We start from the raw sequence: 22,626 nt of genomic DNA on the forward strand, positions 1-22,626 counted from the left end.
TTCTTCCAAATGCTGTAAACTCTCCTTTTCTCCCTGAGTTGCAGCCAAAGCTCCCTGTTCAGCCAGGATGGTCTTCTCTGGCATCGGCTTCTCTTAGAGCTCCCGGGGACCCCCTGCTCCTGAGCCATTAACACTTCCTTCTTAAAGAGCGCCCCGCCTTCCTGGGCCCCTGCACCCTTCAGGAGAGTCTCCCAGGGGATCTTTTCAAGCAGGTGCCTAAACAAGACAAAGTCAGCCCTTCTGAAGTCCAGGATGTCAGTCCTGCTTAGCTCTCTCCTGACCTCTCTAAGAATAGAGAACTCTATTATTTCATGATCGCTGTGCCCTAGGCAGCCTCCAACCTCCACATTGTCCATAGCCCTTCTCTGTTCACAAAGAGGAGGTCCAGCAGGGCACCTTCTCTGGTCAGTTTATTCACCAGTTGCGTCAAGAAGTTGTCTCCCACACATTCTAGGAATCTCCGGGACTGGTCTCGTTCTGCCGTGTTGTATTTCCAGCAGATGTCTGTGAAGTTAAAGTCACCCACAAGAACAAGGGCAAGCGATCGTGAGATTTCACCTCAGTGCCTATAAAATATCTCGTCCATCTCTCTGTCCTGGTTGGGTGGCCTATAGTAGACTCCTACTACAACATCTGCCCTGTTGGCCTTCCCCCTGATTCTAATTCAAAGACACTCAACCCTGTCTTCACTACACCTGTGCTCAAAGCAATCCTAACAGTCCTTAACACACAGCACCACCCCCACCCCCTCTCCTTCCCTGTCTGTCCCTCCTAAAGAGCTTGTACCCATCAACTGGTGCACTCCAGTCATGGGAGACATCCCACCATGTTTCTGTAATAGCAACAACATCATAATTTTCCTGTTTCATCACGGCTACAAGCTCCTCCTGTTTGTTACCCATGCTGTGTGCATTAGCTCCCAATATGCACTAATTCTCTCAGAGAAAGCCTATTCACAATCAATAAGCACTTGTTTAGGGACTAAAGAAAAACACTTACATCCTTTATTACAATAAAAATCAACTGCAATGAGATCGGGCCAGGATGGGAACTGCTTGAATGAGAATACATTGGACTAGTGAGACTGAACTGCAGGTAGAAGTCAAAACTTTGCAGGGAGTCAAGCTTTGCACAGCGAAGGATGACCAGCAACATTCAAAGGGCATCAATTATGTATAGAGTCACGTATGCAAAAAAAATCCTCCCAGGTGTGCATTGTGAACGTCACAGATATCAAATCTATTGTTCAAATGAAACAATTCCTTTAATAAATGAGATCACCTATGGAGCTGTGATTTCAAACGCTGAAGATGTGCCTTCAAATGGAATAGAGACAGCATGACTGAGCGACAGTTTTTTCCTGTAGTGCCCGAAGTACCGTATTCTGTAGATGCCCAGCTCTGTGTCATGAGGGATGTGCCACTCAATAGTCACATTGCTCCGACCAAATAATCCTTTGGTCCAGTAAAACCTAGCAGATAAAGCAAAAACTGCAGTCAGCAACAAAATCCACTTTTCATTTGTTCTAATATCCCAAGAGCTCACTAAATGGGATGAGACGAATGCACTCCGGCTAAGAATATTTTAAGAGCTTTTAATGTTTCCTCGTATATTTAGGCAGCAACCAACAAGCCAAGACAAAACCCAGCAGGGCTGAAAAATGTCTGGAAACATAAAAAAACAAGTCAGTGGTCCTTTCTGCAGATGTACAATATTTGTACCAACATGTTCTTACATTCCCAAGTCCATAACATAACCCCATACAACATGACCTCTGTGAGCAGTATTCATCAGCTGAGTCTTCCCTGCACATGGGCAATGCTCAACCAAGAGGATGAGCATTTATTGAAGGTCACAAGCAAAATCTGTCATAAGCTCTGGGCTTCTAGCACCCATTCCCGTATCAGACTTGCATTTTCTGTTGTGGACTCCTTGTGCTAAAGCACCTTTGCCTAACCTCAAAATGCTACAGACAGGCACACAACATCTGGGGGTGAGGGATTTTCCAGCCAGCTGTGATGGAGCACTTCTTGGGGAGATGAAGAAGATCAATCTGCTCTTCTTTTGATACTGACAATGAGGGGCCCTGCTGGAGCGGCAGGGACCCCCTAATTTTATCCAGGCCAGACATGAGAGTTATCAAGTCCTACTGAGATAGCACCCCTATTTCAGGGCTTTAATTAAAGGAAGCAGATGAAGAAAATATATTGCTTCATCAACAATGGTAGCAAAGTTTCCCCACCAGTCTTACTGAGAAGATTGAAATAAATATTTACAGACATGACTGGGTGAAAAACAGTGAATGATGGGGGAGATTTGGTTTGGTAAACGGAGAACACAGGCTGACACAGGGCCCATGTTTCCACCTGGTTGCTTTTGTCCAAGGTTTTAGCCGTGGATTACACTGGCTTGTCTTGGGATGACAATGAGGTGACAGCAGAAGGCCCACAGTGGTGGGGGATCTCCATCCTCAGGGACCACCCCAACTCAGCTGGACGTGGCTCCAGGAAACCTGCTGTAGCTTCAACGTTAGCCCTGTTGGGAGCTGCGTTGGAACAGAGACCTGCAGCTTGTGCCTGGATGTAACGCTGTGTCCTAAAAATGCTGCTGCGATAGATCTCTGCCACCATCCAGCCTCCCCTCTATCCTGCCCCCCAGGCTTGGTGAACCAGGACCACCTCTCTGCGACTTGGGAACTGGAATGTAGCTCTTACAGATGAGCTCATGGGGATTTAACAATGTCTTATCTCTGTTGGCTGTTTGCTAAAGGCACAGCCAGGCGGATTCTTGCCTGCAGCTCAGCCCCTCCTCCTAAACAGTGCCGAGAAAGCAATTACTGCCCCCAGGGCCGACGCAGGGTGGGGCCAAACACTTCTCTCCAGCAACCACCAAGACAGCATCCAGCAACAGGGCAAGTCTGCACTGAGTTTGTCCCTGGGGCAATGGTGAGCACAGGACAAAGGACAGATAGCCACTATCTCCTTCCCCAAAAGCTGCACCTCCTTTAAGTAAACCTTTGTATCTTTTGATACCTGACAACATGCATTTCACAACCTCAGCTACAAGCTATTTAGCACTTTGCAAGGCTAAGCTAACAAATAATGCTGTCCCTTGTGGGACTCCCCTATTGCAATGTCAGCACATTCAACGGTATCGAACGTTTGTTTTTCCTGCACTAAAAAAACACAGTCCAACTCCACTAATATCTAGTAAAATTATTTGATGTTCCCTGTCACCATCCCCTTAAATACTAACTTTTCAAGGTTAATACAGTGACATCATAAAAAGTGAATCGTTTCCAGCTTAACAGAACTATTTCCCATTTCTTGTGGCGTTTGGTACTTTCCTGGGGCACCAGGAAGGGAGGCATCACCATAAGCACTGGTTTGCCTTTTAGCTGCCCCCTTTAGGCAGGAAAGGCCAAACAGCTCCTCTTCCTTATCAGCAAAAGTATTTAAACATCATTCAGAGATCCAAAGATTGTCCTTTCTCAGGGAGAAAAGTAAGATGCCTCGATTCCCATCATGGCAACACATTCTTCACTTGTTGCACTTTTATGTTTTTCATCTTCTCAAGTGATGTGTTGCTAAACATTTTCAGTGATCCTGACCAAGATTTTGGGAAATCTGTTCGTTTTTTGGGAGAGGAGGGAAGAAGGCAGGGCTACATAAGAATGTCATAATTTCCCTTACTCAAGTAGGAACTTGACGGGAAAGGGTGACACCAATGAGTGACGAAGTAACACAGTGCAAGTGTTAAACAGAGGCAGGCACTTAGAAATGCAGAGCTCTGAGTGCAGATAGGAATACATTTAATACATTTCCAGTGTTAGGACATCTGGAGTCCTGGCTACCGGATTAGGTTTAGAGAACAGCTGGTTGCACTTAGGCAGAGAAGTACACCCTTTCAGATGCTCGTCATAAATCCAGAGGAAGACTTTCCTGATGAAGCCAAGCTGTCAGGAATGTTGTCTTTCTGGCCTCGGACATTATGTGTTTGCACTGGGACATTGCAAGGTCAGAAGACCCAAGACACAAGTTTTTAGAGGTTTGGTTTCTCACAGATAGGTTGCAGAGGCATGTGGGGAAATGTCTGGGTTTATTTAAAGGAGGGAATAACTTGGAATTGAATGGTTTGACAGAAGATGCCTTTGCTATTCCTGTATCATGTGCTGACTTCTGGTGTAGCTCTGAAAATGTGACACCAGCTTTGCTGCTTAAAGGGTCTTTTTCCTTGACTGACATCTCTAACCTTAACTTTTTTTTTATTACAAACTTTTTTTTTTAAATTATAGACTGTTTCTACTTTATGATGCACAGCAAAGTGCCAGTCTTTCCCTGTGAAAACTCTATTGCAGTGAACCTCTCATATTTTCCATTTGATATCCTATTTAGCAGCACAGTACAGCAGATGGATGAAGGTAGGCTATGAACAAGTTGGACCACAAACCTTCTATAACTCTTGCTCTTCCTTCTACCTTTCCCAAACTTGCAAGACTTCACTGCAGAAGCTAGACCCAAGGGAAAGACTGATTGTTGTGGTCTTGACAAGTTAACCCCCCAAATATGGACCGATCCATCCCCGGAGAGCATCATCTGCAGGGACAAAACCAGCCTACATTTGGGAGCTCTGAAATGAAGCCCTTCAGGTTAAACTCTAATTACTGCATGGAGTCTGTGGAACAGTGAAATCTGGTCATAACACCCACCTGGTGTCCCAGGAGGCATCATTCTTTACCACGTGCCAGCTGTCTAAAGTGCTGTTGTATCTCTCCACCGTCAGGAAGTTGTGTTCAGTCTGGAATAAAAATAACTGAGTTAGCCAGATGCTGAAGAGACAGACATGTCCCTACTTTTCTGTGACACTTTAAACTAGAGAAGGGACTATGCTTCTGTGTGCTTTACTGGCAAATGTGGTAATTACTAGAAAAAATGCTTATATTTTACCACCAAAGGACAAATTTAAGCTAATAAATGACACAGAGAATGAGTAAAGAACTTGATCGCTAAAAAGAGAATGAATAAGTGAGGTATTTGCTACTAATATCTATGCAAGATGAGTGATGGGATGAATTAAATAATTTTCTAATTTTCATTGTTTTATAAAAATGATGCACTGGGCTGATAAGAGACTAGAGACCATGCTTGCTACGACAGGATGGCACTGGATGCTGCCCGAGAAGGAGTGTCTGGACTAACACCCACATGGGTGCCTTTGACTTCAATAGTATGAAGAGAACGTGAGTGGTCTGTATCTGACCAAATTAAGGACTTTGCCCCTAAAACATTCTGGTGGTGTGAGTTCCCAAAGCACATGCTGAAGGGAGAAACTACCTTCTTCTGAACTCCCAGCAAAAAAAAAAAAAAACCACAACATTGGAAGCACACAATCTTATTCCTTCTGAAACCTGAACGTCAAAGGTTAAAATGCACCAGGCAGAGGCAGAAACTAAATATTCACTTATCTGAACATCTCCAGTCCCAGCACCACTGTGTCATATTTACCGCATTCTCTGCAGAGTTCCTGGGGTTCGAGCCTACAAAAGTTACTTCAGCAACTTCTCTCTGTGAGGGAAATTGAGATTTATATTGAAGACTGAGAACCATATTGCACATTAAGAACATCCTTTGAAGATATCATGTGAGTTTTTTAGTGGTTTGGTTGGATTTTTGTGGGGGTTTTGTATTAAATTTTTTATAATTTCACTTGCTGCAATAGCAACTGGACAATTTATACTGTGAGATGGTATTCTCTGCCTTGCCATTCCACTTGTTGGCTAAACTCCACCATAGTACCTAAGATTTCTGTATAAAAGATGGAGGGAAATAGGTGAGATTTTTAAGAATGCCTCCCTGTCTTCTTCCTACCTTACTGCTGGAGACAGCAATGAGATGAAATTCCTTGGTCTGAACACCTTACCTAAACTTTGAGCACTGAAAACTGAACCTTTTCTGACATTTTAATTTAGTTTACATTCCATAGCAGAGCATCAAAGGTGACCTGATTTCTGCTTGTAAAGAAATCACTGTACAATATTTGCCTGTTTAATCATTGACTGTTATTTTATGTCAGATCAGAAGGGGAAATCTTCATGTTGAATAAAGGGCTTTTATTTTGCTCTTCATTCACATATTTTAATCACATTCAGTACAATGATATCCACATGAAAACGGTCTGTCTCTGCCTCTTCAACCATGCTCACTAAGAACAATGAAACCTTTTTGGACTGAGAGCATCACGACCCTTTAGAAAACATAGACTTTTTCGGATGAGGGGTAAGAATCTAAAGACTATTTCCTGAACGGGTTTTAGCAAATCCTTGAAGCTCTCACCGCTCGATACTGTTGTCTCACGTCTTGTAGCACATCCCCAAATGTCTTATTCACCGGCACACGATCAGCAGTGAGAGCAGGCACCAAGGTCAGGTTAACTATATTGAAAAGTGGGGGCTCTGGGCCAGGTGGCAAATCCTGCACTGTATTCTGGGAGAGGGAAGATGTGCTCATTATAAATACATATAGATAACCAGTATCTCCCTGATGTCCCATGTCACTGCTGTGGCTCTCTGTCCAAGTCCATTGCTTAGATTTTAAGAACAAGGGCAATAAAGCCAGTGTAAAAACAAACAAGAGGATCTTCATCGGCGCTCTGCATGCAGGAGCAATCCCCACAGGACACCCGCTGCCCTGTTGCTGGGGTCACTCAAATCCACCCGCCAGTACATCCCATGACTTCAGGAGGCAGCACCCACCCACCCGTCCCACACATTCTCATGGTCCACAGATATAATTGTAACAAACATTGATATGTACAGGAGCAATGTAGCAGATATTTTTTTCCACTTGGTAGAAAAGCAGCAACTTCAAGCCATGCTGAAAGGCTGAAGGTACCTATTTCCTAAACTGTGAACTGAAAAAGCCCAGAATTTCCAAGCGGTATGAGACCCCCATTACAGGAATTTTCATACCACATGAGAATTTCTTAAAGTAATTTCTTATGAGAAAACAGAGGGTAGCAATCATGCGACCACACTGAGGAACAAATCTAGCCATCACCATTTACAGGATTTAGATATTTCTAGCATCATGTGGCACATCAAAAATTTTAATTACCGTAGCAATAGCTCTTGCAAGTCCTCTGTACAGTTGAATGTAAGCAGAAAGAGTGTGTGGCCCATAAATAGTTGATGCAGCCTCATATCGTTGAATCTAGGAAAGGACAAATTTGGAAAGGGATGTTTTGAAGGAATCTTGAGCAGTTCATCCTACTGCATCGAGACAAGATAAGCACTGTACCTGCAGGAGTTTATTTACTCCCTTACTGCTAGGGAGACAGCCTAACATCTTGCCTAAGTATTGCTGCTGCAATTTCAGGTTACTCTTCATTCTCCAATCCATCACAAACAGGGAGGACCAGTTGTGACTCTTCCAATTATCACAGCTCTCTTACTCTTTTAAAGGTTTATGATGGTCATGTCCTCTGCAACTTTTTGTGTTGGACAACATCAGTTCTTCCACTCTTCCCTCCCATTTTAGGGTTTCTAAACCCAAGGATTCCATCCAGTGGTCCACATGTTCATCAAAGCACAGCACCTACCATGCCTTGTGAGGACCCTTAAAACCGGGTCTTGCAAGCTGCATTATGGTCTTCTCCACAGCAACATGGCACTGCAATTCACGGTCACCTTACAACCCTACAGCTCCAGACCTTTTTTCTGACACTTTTGCTACCTTATGAAGATAATTTCTGATTCGTCCAAGTTATTAAGAGCTTACTAAACCAGACCTGAACTCACAGGAGCTCCCTTCAGTATGTCTGACCATTTCCACTTTAGAGCATCCATGCATACACCCTAGCTACAGTCAGGAAACCACATTGGCCCTTGGACCATGTCATGTAGACCAGAATAAACAATGAGGTCTTGTGATTTCTGCCACAGATTCTTCAGCTTTTTGTGGCAAAGGACACTAAGCATACATGATTTCATGTGAATTACCCCGTATAGCCATAAAGTGAACTTAGTTAAACATGTTCAATCCACAATTTTAATATTTACCTGATATTCTTCATAGGTGGCAATGTAATGGGTGTAGACATTGCACAGACCTGCAATTACAACATCCATTCTTGGTGTACCATGAGAATCGAATTCCTAAGACAGGAAATAAATTACTTATCTTGTAACAACTGCTTAATGCACAATTATGTTGTTTGTTGTTGTTGTTATTTACTAAGAAAGAATACAAAGTTACAGTGGGGAGGGGTCTGGATGTTCAGGAATGCAGCCCTACAAGTGCAATTTGCCTTTATTAATGTCTCATATTCACTTCCTAAAGAAAAAACAGAAGAAATTACTTTATGCTCCAGTAAATTCAATAAATTTAGAGGTATTTTGAAGCTGATGTCTGTATACTCCTTAAAACTGTGTTGATATAACTATGTGAGACAGGCTCAGTGAGTTGTGGAGACAGTGTCTGAAATGAAGATGGTATTCAGGCTGCAGCTGAGAACAGGATGTATCAATCAAGAAAATGGGAAAACATACATTTGTCTTTTTTTTTCTTTTTTTTTAAACTGTTCTCATGTTGCAAAATCCTCGTAGGGCTAAAGGAGGTAAACTTCTCCATCCCAGAGACAAAACTCCTGCTAGCATCGGTTATGCCTGGATCTCAGTTGAATTAGCTTGTGTTGGTTATGGATTGAGACTCGATTGGTTTTTGGGGAGGACATTCATTTCTTCTGCATGCCAGTAAATATATGCAAAATGTGTCTGAAGCAACTGTGAGGAGGAAACATCTGTGAGACAGATCCATGACTCCAGGTGGGAGGAGACAAGGGAAAAACAAGAAGGATCAAGAAACATGAAGTTCTAGATATGCTGTGCTCTGGAGAAACCTCTTCCTCAGCAACTTACTCTTTTAACAGCTTCCCGTAACCTGCGTCCAGACATGGTCCTAGGGGTGTTAAGGGAACAACATCAGTCTCCAGAAATGCAGGGAGCTAAAGCAGGAATGGCTGGTGTGACATGCAGCACAGCACCAGAAATTCCCATAGCACTTGCAGCGCTGCTCAGCATCCCTTAAGATTTCTCTGCAATGAGCTCAACCAAAACACCTCAAAACATTTCACATACATCATCACAGCCAGGGTGAGGCTGGAGGAACCCCAGGGCTTGGTGGAGTAGAATAAAAGATGCTAGAAATAAATCATTATCATATTCAGATCTTCACCATTGTACCAGTCAGTGCAATTCATCATTATAGTGTTTGTGGTGTGAAAAAAAAAAAAATCAAAGTTCCTTTCGTTTCATTGAAACCACATTTTGCAATGAACGGATAAAATTATTTAGGAAGCTTGTTTGCATCTCATTCATTCCCATGACTAATTTACAGAATGGAGAAGAAAATGGGAAACCCCAGGTAAGCAGAGGAGACAGTATACAAGAAAGTACATGCAGTGGACATACAGGTGTAGTGCCCGCACAGCTATCGTAATCTGGGGACAATTTTTAGCCTACACTTCCTTTATACCTGCATGCAGAAGAATCACAGGTACTTTGAATGAAAGACTGCTGGCTGCAATACATAGAACAAGACCAAAGAAATGCCTACGTGAACTCTCCGGGAACAGCAACAATCGCCAGTGATCCAATGACAGCAATCTGAACATCCACAATATCAGGGTGCCAGGGGTGAGGCCAAGTCATCTGAGGTGAAAAAAAAAAAACAAAGTGAATATGACTATTGTAGGATAGTACCAAAAAAAGACAGTGTTTTCCTTCTTACAGGCATAAATCAGGCAAATAAATTTACTTTGTAGACAGGCACATGAAAAAGTGTTTTACCTCCATATGTAGAGCAAGTCATCTGACCATAATAGACAGATAAGGCACATATAAAAACTATGGTTAAGGCAAAAATAAAGGTGTTACCAGAGGGGCAGCTTAAAGCATAGTGGGTAAATAAGGTCAGGGTAGCACCTAGAAACCCCTCACCTGCATGGGAAAAGGATAGTGTCAGGATTAATAAAGCTGATTGCCTGACCAGGAGAGAAAAAATGAATGAGTAAAATCAGAGTCCAATGGCAATGGGAAATGACAGTTACATCTTCATTAGCTAAGCAAATGGACCAGTTGTGATGCGGAGGGAGAGTTTCTAAGTCACCCAGAGGGTGATGCTCAGGAAAGCCTCGACTTAGCCCTGACTTCAAACTGCCCCTTAGCAGGGACCACACCGTACTGAGGCTCAGCACCTTGCAGCAGCCAAAATACACAGTACAGCAGCATTTCATCTTAAAAAAAAAAAAAAAAAAAAAAAAAAAAAAAAAAAAGCTAGATAAAAATTAAGAAACTTATTAAAAGGAAGAACAACAAGAGCTCAGGGGTGGCATAGCTCCAGCAAATGAAATGCAAGATCCAGCAAGCCAAAAAGATTTTTTGAGAAGCAATCTACTGGGGACAAAACATGAATGACAAAACCTTGTGGGGCACATCAGAAGCAGAGGGTCTACCAGAGCATCTGTAAAAGGATGCTCAAAAGGTGGTAAAGTCATCAGAATAAAGTGTAATATACTCTCAACAGCACCATCCTGGACAGAGCTGGTGGGGTGGTAGGAGGATCTGCAAGGATTTATTTTTATGAGAGATGAGCTGAGGAGCTGATTGAACACAAAGAGAACAAGGAAAGTGTTTAAAGAGACAACAGGAGTAACCACGAATCGCCTCATCCAGATGGCATCCTCTAAGTGCTCTAAAGGACCTTGGACATGATCCTGCTCCACTACAGTGCATTTGCCGTAATGCCAAGGGAACAGCAGGTGGAAAATGGGACATCAATTTTCTTTTAAAATTCTAAGTAAGATTTTGGGAAAGTTCAGTAAGAACAAACACCACGTCCTGCACAGGACAGAGCAGCCCTGGGCACGGGGATGGGCTGGGCACAACAGGGCAGCAGTTTTGCAGAGGCTGGCCCTAAGAAATAGCCCTTCTCTGTGTGAGTTGGGCATCCCTGGGATGGAGACACAAGCAGTGGGGGATCTCCATCCTTGCTGACTGCCCTGACTCTTCTGGACAATCTGCTGTAGCTGCAGTGTTGGTCCTGCAGGGAGTGGAGCCATACCCACCCCATGGTACCTCCAGCCTGAGCCTGGTGTGATTCTACCTGTGGATGAGTAAGTCTGGTGTCAGTCGATGTTATAGCTCACAGAACTACCAGACCTTTGGATAAACATGACAGAAAAGCAGAGAAGTCAACAGCACATCTCCAGAGGAAGTCAAAGCCCAGTAGAAGCCCTTAAAGACAACACTGAGAAGGTGGGTAAGTTGATACAGTCCCCAGTTTCCAAAAGGCACCATGACAACTTACTTCATTTTGCATGGATCAGTCTGTTATATGACAAAAAGAAAGGTCCTCTCCTGGATTAAGGCAGGAAACCAATAGTAGGATGGAAGAAAAATCCACCCAGAGCTATTAAGATCTGAGCACCAGCAGAGTATTCTCCTGAAGCCAGAGACAGCCAGGAGGCAACACTGAGCCCCACACATCATCGGCTTTCCCTGACTTGACTTCGTGTATTTAACTTGCGCATCCTGCTCAGGGCTGTTTCACAGGCAGAGGATTAGGTCAGGGTGGATCTTCAGTTGTTTTTTTGACCCTAATGAGAGCAGCAGGTCTGGTCCCTCCTGGGATACATGGAAAAGATGCTCTGCAGGAGGAAGACTTACACTTCTCTCATTCTGATGCAAACTAATGACAACACTTATTCTTGCTTTCATTTTTCATGCCTTCAAGGCCCGTGCATCTCTCTCTCGCTGTCACAGACATAATCTGTAGTGCCCTACCAAAACATAGCCCGTATCAGCAATGTCTGCACTTCCCAGGGCACACACTGGTGTATCCTTACCTCTCCGGTGCTAAAGAGGATTGGCTTGGGTTTGTGGCAGTCTTTTGTTTCATTGGATGGTTCTCCCAGCAGCTGGTCCCGGATTTGATCCCAAAATGGGTCCCCTTCTACTGAGCCTTGAAGAGGAAACATCTTTTAAACACTGTTCCTTCAGCTGCCCCAGCAGCTATCAGGTAGAAAACTCATTTATTACCCCCTCCCTGCTTATGTGGGGTAGGATATTTCTCAGTGGATTCTGACTATCTTCCTTTTTTGAGATAGTTCGAGAAGCAGAGTTTTACCCCAGCTGAGCTCTATCTTGGCAGCTTTCAGGTAATGAGAACAAATGAGAAAGATTGTCCCAAAGCCAGCTCTTTCTTCTCCCCAGTCCCCATCCAGCACTTCCCTTCCTGCAGAGCACGGCCATATCCTTCTCCAGAAGCTTTCTGACAAACGCAGACAAACTTGCAAGAGACCTGTAAGATCAGACCTTCCCAAAAAACATCCCTTTGGAGACTGCAGCTCAACCAGCCATTGATGTTCTTAAATGACTCTGGGGGTTTGAATCTACTTGGGGGATGCTCCATGTCCTCCCCCTTTGTACAAAGTCATATTGGCGTCTGCTGCCTAAATTACCTTGTGTGAAGTTGAGACCCCCCACTCCATCAATAGTCCCAGCGGCAAAACTGTGTCCTAAGGCTGGTTTACAAGTTTTAACCTTAATCAGAAAGGGAAAAAAAAAAAAGACAAAAAAAAAAAGACATCTTTTTAAATCAGTTCCCTCTGTGTGCCAAGTCTTGCTCTGAGAATATAATATTTCTTCCTTCTCTATGTCCTGGGACCTTCCGCTCTTACCGTGTGTGTGGCATTGAGCTCCACCAGGACATCACTCATGTTGACCCACTGGTGAGCTGAGCTGAGGGGTCCTGTGACCTCCTGGGAAGCTTTTTCATACAGGTCCTAAGGGACACACAAGGTGGAAATTCTTGAGAACGAATAAATCAGAAGCCTGTCTCTTCTGAGGTTCAGCTATATGAATTCGGCTTCATTCTGTTGACACCTTCCAGTGGCCTCTTTCAGACATTAAAGCAAGAGTTTCCCAAACTCTTTTCTATCACCCTGTTACTACATCCTGTATGTCCTGAGACCTGCAAGCTCTCCCTATCTCAAGTAACATAGGGAGGACACTCTGTGGTCAAGTTTTGTGTGTGCCTCCCTTTATACAGCTAAAACGTACCTATTCCATGAGGACGTCAACTTCTTTTTCCTAGTTACAATCTTTTGGCATTTCTCATATCTTAGGCCAACCAGAAGAAATGTTTTCTATGAGAAAGATGCACTTTGTTGCATTCATTGCTTTGAAAGAACTTTGTTGTATTCATTACTTGGAAACACATGGACTTTACCATACATTCACCGTGCAGCCGACAGCTATTCAGCTCTTCAGTGAATGGTTTTCTGGCACGCATGCCTTGAGTTGGTACATAGAAAGTGTTGCCAGAAGTTATTCAGGTTTAGTAATATTCCTGTAACTGCAGGAAGGAGTAGAGGACACCGCCTTTGAAGTCCAAGAGTCTGTGTTCTTAAACACGACAGCAGTGTTTTCCCTCGCCACTCGGCACACATGCCGGGCCACTCTGACTGGGACAATCTTTCACTTGCAAGTCACGATCAGGCTGGAGTGACTTCAGGGCAAGCATCTGAAACGGTGATTAAAAGGAAACTGCCACCAGCAAGCCTTCTGCTCTTACTCCTCTGCTGCACCCATTCCACGTCCTACAAGCTGCTGTCCCTAAACCGGTGCCAAAAAATGTCCTTTTACTGACTACTCTCACATTACATGAAGCTGCAGAAGGGGAACTGATAAATTCAGGTGACTTTTGAGCCCAAGGACACAGGTGACATGAGAGAGCTGATAGGGTGGAGGACACAGGCTGAGTAAACGCAAAGTCAAGCAGGGCGAGAATGAGCATCTCTCATGGATGTTTAAGCTGGCACATTTTAACTCACATTTGCATTAGCTTTGGGAGTGTGATGACAAAGTTGGCCAACAAATGGTGTGTGGTGGTGTCTCTGAGCTCTTCCTGGAGTCTTCAACTCCAGCAAGATGCATGCGTGAGAGGGAGGGGAAGATTGTAAGGGGCAAGGGGCAACATCCACAGTATATACCCATGAGGAATAATGAGATTAAAAACCCAAACCAAGATTTTCAAATTGCAACATCTATAATGATTTATCTAAATAAAAGTTTGTGCTTCTCTGAATAAGCAGGAAACTTTTCCTTAAGCATATAAATGTGGAATTCAGAGTAATTTAAATCTGCAAATACTCACAAAAACAAGTGCAAGAAAGTTGCTTAAATGAACATGCATTCCTGTAATAACACCATTCACACACGTTCGTAAAGCGAAACATTACTTACCCTTGCTTTCAAGTAGATATTTTGCCCTATAATTCTTGTACTGTCAAACATGTCATTACCGGGACCCATGGCCATGCACATCGATGACTGTTAAGAAATAAGTTTAAATGCTAGTTATCAGTTAATATGGAGAACATGTGGCACTGCAGTGGATGAGTTCACCAGCGATTGTCATACTGTGAACTAATTGTTTCTTGTTAACCATCTCAAATTCGGGTGCCAGGACAAGACACAGTAAGTTGCTGGAAGAGGTATCCAGAATAATCCAAAAAGTGGTGCTTTTTTTATTTTTTTTTTTTTTCCATGCACAAACGGTCCACCACATGGCTCTGTGTTTGCTCCTCCACCCCGAGTTTTCTTCTCATCAGAAGTTAATATAGAATGGGTAAGACATACTTACCCCCCCCACGGGACAGGTGCTCTGTGGGTTATCGCACGACTCCCCCGTGTTTACGCAGAACGGGCCTTTGGTGTTGGGCGACACATCTCCCAAGTTGGAGGATGCAAAGGCAGCAACAAAAGACCCCTGCCAAAACCAGACAGAGTCAGGTGGATTTTAGTGCCTGGAAGTGATTGCAGACACCACCTGCAGCTTTCCCTGCAGTCAAGGCTGGCATGACAGCCAGCTGATGAGCACACGATGCTGGTGTAAACATTTCTGAAGTGACTGGGAGGACTCGAATGGTGATTTAGGAGCATCCTGAGGGTTAGGAACAGGAAGACCAAGGGAGAATGGGACCTAACTGCCATTTCAGGGTAAGCTTCACATCACTTTGTTGTCCACAAAACATTTCATCATCTTCCTCTTCCACCTCAGTGGCAGCTCTTCCCCTCATGTCCCCAGTTTCTCACATAACTGATCATATGTTAATGGTTCATTGTAGCATCTTGTACATTATTTTTTTTTCTGCCAGGCTTACACCTGATTCACAGGGTGACAGCTATTGGATCTGACTGCAGGAGTTAACATCAAGCAATACTTGTTAGAAACAAAGCTGGTTACACACAAGTGTCAGCTGAATTCAGTTCTCACAGATACTCTTTTTTTCCCCCTCTTTTAGAGATGAGATGCATCAACACCAGATATTTTAATATCTTATGAGCTCTTAAGCCATTTTCTTGTAAGACTGTTAGACAGAATGTGCCCTGAAGAACATACAGCTAAATATTAAATCCTGCAAATTCTTCTTGGCTTTGTCTGCATGTCAAATTGAGCTGACTTGCACCCAGAACTACGCGCTAGAGTTGAGTCTTGTTAAAAACTTTTAGATAATCCACTATAAAAAGAAACATTTGCAAGAAAAAATTAGGTAGTCTTCCTTTAGTTTTCACCTTTGTTATGAACTACACGTGTTCCTCTGTCCAGAGTATTAAAATAGGAATAGGTCACCTGTTTCAATGTATATGCTGGAGATACACACAGGACACTCTCTGAATCAACTCATGACTCAAAGCATCTGTGAGAAGGGTTCATGGCCATATTTACATTTCAGGGGAAATAATACTTTTTAAAGGAATGGTGTTTGCACTCTGAGGATGGCAAGTCTGCTGGATAAATGAAAATCAGAAGGCAGAACTGGCTGGAAGCCATAAGAAAGAAGTGGAGCTGACCACAGACTTGATGCCACACCACAGTGCAATGTATTGATGCTTTTGGATCAAGTATCCCACACATGTCTTTCTAGTATTTCCAATAAATTTGGTTTATTTCTAAAATCTAAATAAATGACACTGATTACTAGTTTGGAAAGTAGAGAGAGCAAGAGTACACCTTACAATTTCTCTTCTCTAGAAGAAGAAAGTAAATAAATCAATGTGTTCATCTTTGTCCTTCTTCTGTGTTTACCCTGCTGTCCTATTTCACTGTCTGAAAGAACACGCTTCGGCCCATAGAAGCACCCACCCTGTTGCAGCACTTTTTTTCCCGCATTATTTTCAGTAGTCTGAAAACACTCCCACCTCTCCGGGAAGCATCCCCTTGTTCTTCTCCTGCTCGAACAAATAAGATGCGTAGCCCACGTTGTCACTGTTCACCAGATGGTTTGTGTTGTTCATGCTGACTGGGTGCACAGCAAACCAGCTGAGGAGGAGTCAGGAGACATGTGAGGAATGCAGGAAATGCACTGTTCAATCTATATATTGGCAATTTACTCATTCAATCTATGTACTTGCAATATAGACGGGAATTTTCTTTGAGAGAATATGAAAGCAGACTGTTGTTACCTAGGGATGGATTAACAAGGGCAGAGTTATTCCCATCCTCTCCCTTACTGACCAGTAGGGCTCATGGCTATGATGGTCCAGGTCTTGACACCACAAGAATTTAGCACTGTAATTATCAGGGCCACCAAGAGCTATTTCTGACCTGAACTGACTCTTCTGAGACAGAGAATTATATTTTGGAGGGATTTTTTATTTTCTTGCTTCAAAGAAACAAGAAACAATCAATTTTTACTATGATGTAAAAAAAAAGGAAAAAAGGAACACTTTCATTCATACAAAAAAGAAAACCCTCTTCTTCCTCTTAACACTGTCAGACTCTTGCTTGAGGCAAATGCAATTATGACTTTGTTACTGCATATTACTTCATTTGCCTGCCTGGAGCTCTGAACTTCATGCAGCCAAACACTGTCCTGTTGATAGCTCAGGCATCATAAATGCTGCCTGTGGGAATGGTACACTTCCCATGAAACACGGGGTGTTAAAGAAAATAACCAAGAGAAGAGGACCCCAAAGGGTCCTGGAGATGCCAGGGCCAGGATCTGCTTAGAGGGGCACAGCAAGAGCCCCAGAGGGGATTTTTCTGCACCCCTACAAGGGAAGACAGTCATCTTCCCCACATGCCTTTGGGTCATGCCAGGAGATGCCTCCAGCTGCAGGGGGGGCAGGTGCTGCTGTATCTCCCAGAGTAGTTGAAGGATGCTGACCTGATTTAGGCACTCATGGGCTTTCACTTACTCTTCCCTCAGAGACCCTCTGGTGACCAGCTGGGAGCAATGCTCTATGGTCAAGGGTCAGTGCTGGAAAGGAGAGCATGTGCAGAAAGACAGAACTGCTACAGGACTGTGATTTATGAGGTTTTGGAAAAGAACAGGTTACTTTGGTGGTCAGTACCTGATAAAGCCTAGCTCCTGTCCATTACTGTCTACCATCTTCAGCATCACCATTTCTTTATCCGTGTTGGATGAATACCTGGGTGAAAATGAAGCAGGGAAATCCATTATTGGGAGAGCCATGGTCACGCTCTGCGTTGCTCAGACACGTTAAATCACCACTAGGCTGAGCAAGGAAATTAAGAGGCTGTTACAGATTTACCAGAGCAAGTGAGACCTTAGCAGAGCATCTGAGAATTGCTGTGAAGGTAAGGGAAGAGTTATGGTTGTTGCTGACCTCAGGCGCTGCTTCTCCAGGGTGTGGAGAGAGGATCTGTCTCTGAATTCATGCACCAGTGATGACAATATAATGCCATCTGACTCAGATGCTAACATCTACAGACTTTTCCTTTTAACCAAATCATAAGGTCACTTCCTTAAACAATGCCTCACATGCTTGGAGGGGGGAATCACAACTTTCAACCCCACTCTTGCAAATAATTTTTGGGGATGCACAGATACAAGTGCCCAGAAAGGCAACAGTGTCCTTCTGCCATCGCCTTGGCTCCACATTTTCAACCATCCCACAAATGACCAGAAACACGAGATGCACGACAGCCTCGTCGTGGTCCCAACTGAATGGTCCTCTTCAGGGCTGTTTTTCTCCTGCCTGAGGAGCTTTTACCTGCTTTGTTCAGATGCTGGATTTGCAAGATAAGAGAAAGGGCTTCGGTTGATCTGGCTGTTTTGTACAGTGCCTCTGTTTATAAAAAGCCTTCCGCTCCTCACATTCTGATGGGCTATATCAATGCTCTGAAAAGCAGGAAGACAAGGAAGACAAATTCATGCACATAAGGCATATGTTAGTTTATTCACAAAACCTCTCTCTTTCCCTCCCTGTCTGTCCCCAACACCTTATTGGGAATTTGGGGGCTTTTTTTTTTCTCTCAGTAGTCTAAAATTCTGGAAAATTTTGTTAATATTTTGAAACCACTCATAACTGTCTTTCTAAAGAAAGACTTCAAGGCTTATGATTTTTGATCTGATTTCCATAGTAAGCATAAACCCACCTCCAAGTGTGTTTTAAGACTGTGACATTTAGAGGTGCTACCATAAACATCACAGCAAGAGCTCCGTTAGCAACAAACATATCGCCCCCCCAGCTTTTCTGCATTTATGGACTCTCACATCGGCAGACTGGATGACACCAACCTTTACGATGCCATTCACGATAGCATTGAGGGATGGTCTGATTAGCCCTTTGCTAGTGATCCAGAAGAGGGTGTACTGGAAGTACCCAGCAGGCCCTGAGTGCGTGTGGGTGCCGCTGAGGATGACGTTGTCCTGTCGGTACAGCTCACCATACTTGCTTTTCAATTTCTTGAGCACCTAAGAAGAAGGAAGTGGTCCTAAAAAGCCCTTCTGCACACACAAAAGCTATGGAGATTTGTATCAGCCCTTGCAAAAAAGGCTGGCTCTTTTCTTTCTGCCTGATACTCCCATACTGGTGTCACAAGCAGGTTATAGCTGTTGACTTGGCAAAGGCCTTAAAATAATGAGATCTGGTAAGCGAAAACCCCCATGGCCAACTTGCAGTGAATCTAAGATCATCCAAGGAGTCCCCAGATCTCTGACATCTCCCTCCCTCCTTGTGGTGCTGGAGACCCAGCATTACACAGGCACCATGATACAGTATTCATGATTCAAATGTATTTGTGATAATTTTTTCCACTAAGAAAAACATGGTCAAAGTCAAGCCTCATTTGCTGAGGAATCAAAAGCTCTTCTTCAGCAAAGACACGATGTGACTGCAAGATTGTGCTACCAGGACATCCCAAAGCAAATGGCCAAGGTGTCGACATGCTCAATAGTATTTAGCAGTGACTACAACCTTAATGCTAATACCAGCCACAACACAAACTGTGACAATCATTCATTTCCAGCCACGTACCTCTAGCCTCAGCCTCTGAGACACCATTCCTATGTCAGCACTGACAAACACTACTCGCCTGGAGTCATCAAGGTCTGCCATGATGAAGGCTCGGCTGTAGAGGCGCGTGAGAAGCCCACCACCCACCTGGTCCGGGTTGGCATATCCCATCTGGAAGAGAAGAGCTTCACATCAAGCCCACATGGTCAAAATATTGAGCATTTGCATGTATTTTTCTAAGTAGATTTGCCAGAGGGTCAGAGGACTCATTCAACATGTGAACACTCAGAGCTACAACTATCTTGCTCTGTGATTGCAAGAATTATAGAATCATAGAATGGTTTGGGTTGGAAGGGAGCACGTGCTTCCAATCCCCCTGTCATGAATAGGGACACCTTCCAGTTAATCAGGTTGCTCAAAGCCTCAAAGAAATTTCACCTAATGTTTGAAGACTACAACTGTTTAGAAAAGCAGAACCTCTAAAGCAGAAGTCTTGCAAAAAATACTCAGAGATTATGAAAATCAGTCTTTCACCAACCCTGTGTTCAATACCCCCAACTTACCAGAGGAATTTCTGCCACAGGTCCCGTGCAGTCAGCTCGACCTACGCCCAGTAAATAGTTTGCTATTACTTCATTGGAATCTATAATGAGAATAAATAGTGGATTAGTGACACATGAACAAGCAGAATCAGGGACAGAAGAGGCAACCCAATCTTTTTTTAAGAGATAGCATGCCTGAAACCTGCTCAACATCCCCAGAGGACTCAACAGGCCTGTGGACAAAGGGATCTGGCTGATACTGTCTGCTTGAGTTTCCAGTGGGCTGTCAATGTGGTTAAAGTGTGATGAGGTTGTTCAAGTATTTAGGTGGCAAAGGATCGACCAGGAATAAAGAACCACGGAGGGAGCTCACAAGACAGGGTCACTTGACTGTGTAAAATGTGTCGTGATTCCCAGCAAGGGGGAAACGAGACTAGCTTTGCTGATTAAGCCCTCCAAGCACACTACTACCATGCAGGAAACAGATCTGAGGGTACAAGATCTGTTTTCACACCAAAAATTCAGCTCAGCATCAGTGAGAAAAAGGGAAGAGTATGTCAGGAGCTACCAAGAAAGGACTAGAGAAGAAAAAGGGGCACATCCATATGTCGTCCTTGTACCTCAAATGTGTCCTGTGTCCAGTGCTGGCGCCCTGGTCTCAAAAAAATTACAGCAGAGTCAGCAGAAGCTCAAAGAAGGAAAAAGCAGCTCTGGACAATGACCCTCAGGTCAAATGGTGAGGAAAAGGACTCTCAAAGGGGGTCACATGTCATACCAGCCATCATGAATGTGCAGAAGTCTTTCTACAGGACAGAGAAAGCTCCTTGACAAACTCATGGAATAAAAGACATTGAGGGCTATTAAATTTAAAAAAAAAAAAAATCTCTACAGGAAATCCCAGAGCCACAAATCACTGGAGACTAAGATAACACTGTGGGAAAATATCTCTATGCACTTGATGTGTTCTCACAGTCTTTCCCAGTCATCTGGGAAATCCCAATGTCCTGCCTCAAGCAAGACATTGGGATAAGGGGGCACTCAGTCTTCCCAGTCCAGCCTTTCTTAGGCTGTCACTTTAAACAGAGGAGAAGTGAAACACTCACACTGGCCGCAGACTGACCACAAGGCAATTCTCTTGTTTAAACTGCTGTGAGTAACCAGGGATACCCATTAAAACTACTGTTCCTCCACCTCCTCCAAGAGCAACAACACAGAGAGGAATCACTTGTGCAAAACTCTTACATGTTACAACTTAAAAACATGAAGAAAGTGTGAACTACATCAAATTTGAGATCAAAATCTAAAAATCGGAAGGTCCCATTGCTGACACGTCAAGCAATGCCCCATCCAGGGGAGGGGAGACCCCCAGCTCTGGGAAAGGGCTCCTGTCATGTGGAAATACCTAAATCTTCAAAATGTTTTCTTTCCCCATGAGATTTTATCTCTCCAGAGGATAAACATGGGTACATTAGAAGTGAATTGAGAGTGAACTTTGGGCAGCTTCTGACCTGCACCTGCCCCATGCCTGTGATGGGATTACACCAGCTGTGAAGCCCCTTCATGGGGTGCTGGGAGCAAGGGGCTCTCGGGACGCCCTCCACCAGGCAGAGAGAGGGAAGGGAGGTTGTCTGGATCCCTGCAGCCAGCCTCACCTGCTGACCCTGAGGCTGTGCATCCACACTCCAAGAGATGCTCACGATAGGTTTGACCACCACGATCCTGTTGCATAGGCCAGCAACAGCACGGTGCTGTGGCTGTGCCAGACGACCATGTGCACAGAAGATTACAAAGGCTCAGCAATGGCCCAGTGACCTGTATCCCTTCAATTTACATTACTGCACTGGATAAACACTCAAGCAGGGTGTGATGGCAGGACTGAAATAGCTCAACTTACTGGTGTGCTCCTTGGTGAGAAAGTGGAGGACAAGGAGTACCACAGTCACCGCTATCATCAACACCAGGCAGACGATGAGGATCACCTCCAGGCGAGAGAAGGAGCACTTGGACCTCTTCCCACACATGGTGGGGTCACTGTGAAAGCAGAAAACAACCTGTGGGGAAGGCAGGTGGGACAACTTTGATTCTGGTCACATCTCACCCAGAGCAGCACGTCACACCCTCAAAAAACTGGTGATGGTTTGTGTTCCCTGTCCCAGTGTCAGAGCAGGCAGCAGTAGTGATAAGGGTGGGAAGTGGAGATTCATTTTTTAATCTGCTTAAGACAGCAAAAATATATCTCCTGCAAGTAGCAATCACTCCCTGTCACGTGGCCCGATAGGACAGGGTGAGCGGCCAAATTACTGATCCCACATCTCCCGGGACACTTTGCTCAATCTCTTGAAGAAATTTTTAAAAATAAACCCCACAATCTTCCACCAGATCCTACATTCAGTGAGTGGCTGAGGAAGATGCTGCGGCCTGAAGCTTTTCTGCTTGCTCATGTACTCGGAGCACATCAGAAAACAATGTTGTCACCATAATAAAGGTCAATTTAGGAAACTGATAAATTCTCAGCATGAGAAAAGCAGACCCCATCACATGTCCAAATGCAGTGCTCTCCTGGCTAGAAAAGGCAGTGGTTGTGACAGCTTTCTAGGATGACACCCTATGTATAGACACCAGCTTTCTTCATCAAATGTGGAGATATTTTGGTTTGGTTTTTGAATATGTTATTCCTCCCTGGACAGAAGATTATTTTGGGTTAAAGGTTAACAAGAAAAATTATGCAGAATATGACTGTGGCAAAATATGTTATTTCCC

At 44.0% G+C, this 22,626-nt stretch overlaps 1 protein-coding gene across 2 annotated transcripts; it reads right to left on the reverse strand.

Moving 5' to 3' along the window:
• Nucleotides 1-1,281: 1,281 nt before the first annotated feature.
• Nucleotides 1,282-21,887, reverse strand: LOC113481916 (putative neutral ceramidase C). Of its 2 annotated transcripts, none has more exons than XM_026851971.1 (20): nt 21,761-21,887; nt 19,888-19,967; nt 19,346-19,495; nt 18,607-18,783; nt 18,080-18,207; nt 17,417-17,494; nt 16,262-16,382; nt 14,703-14,828; nt 14,303-14,389; nt 12,736-12,840; nt 12,517-12,598; nt 11,902-12,017; nt 9,612-9,706; nt 8,915-8,954; nt 8,057-8,152; nt 7,113-7,208; nt 6,333-6,482; nt 5,505-5,564; nt 4,709-4,797; nt 1,282-1,471 (listed from the first exon to the last, which is right to left on the reverse strand). In XM_026851971.1, exons 1-20 carry the CDS (start codon nt 21,885-21,887, stop codon nt 1,282-1,284), a joined length of 2,193 nt encoding a protein of 730 aa, XP_026707772.1. The 2 variants fall into 2 exon arrangements, with proteins under 2 accessions (XP_026707772.1, XP_026707771.1); XM_026851970.1 differs by having other exon boundaries at nt 21,719-21,887.
• Between the last annotated feature and the right edge of the window lie 739 nt (nt 21,888-22,626).

The sequence above is a fragment of the Athene cunicularia genome, assembly GCF_003259725.1.
Source record: "Athene cunicularia isolate RWA chromosome 6 unlocalized genomic scaffold, athCun1 chr6_part2, whole genome shotgun sequence".
Lineage (NCBI taxonomy): Eukaryota > Metazoa > Chordata > Aves > Strigiformes > Strigidae > Athene > Athene cunicularia.

Excerpts from the sequence above, each read along its gene's own strand:
- LOC113481916 (XM_026851970.1), bottom strand. The coding sequence starts at position 21,887 with ATGTGTGGGAAGAGGTCCAAGTGCTCCTTCTCTCGCCTGGAGGTGATC. Across the intron at positions 14,390-14,702 it reads GCACCTGTCCCGTGGGGGGG|TCATCGATGTGCATGGCCAT; the intron begins GTAAGTATGTCT and ends ATTTCTTAACAG. Across the intron at positions 8,153-8,914 it reads TACGGGAAGCTGTTAAAAGA|GAATTCGATTCTCATGGTAC; the intron begins GTAAGTTGCTGA and ends TTCCTGTCTTAG.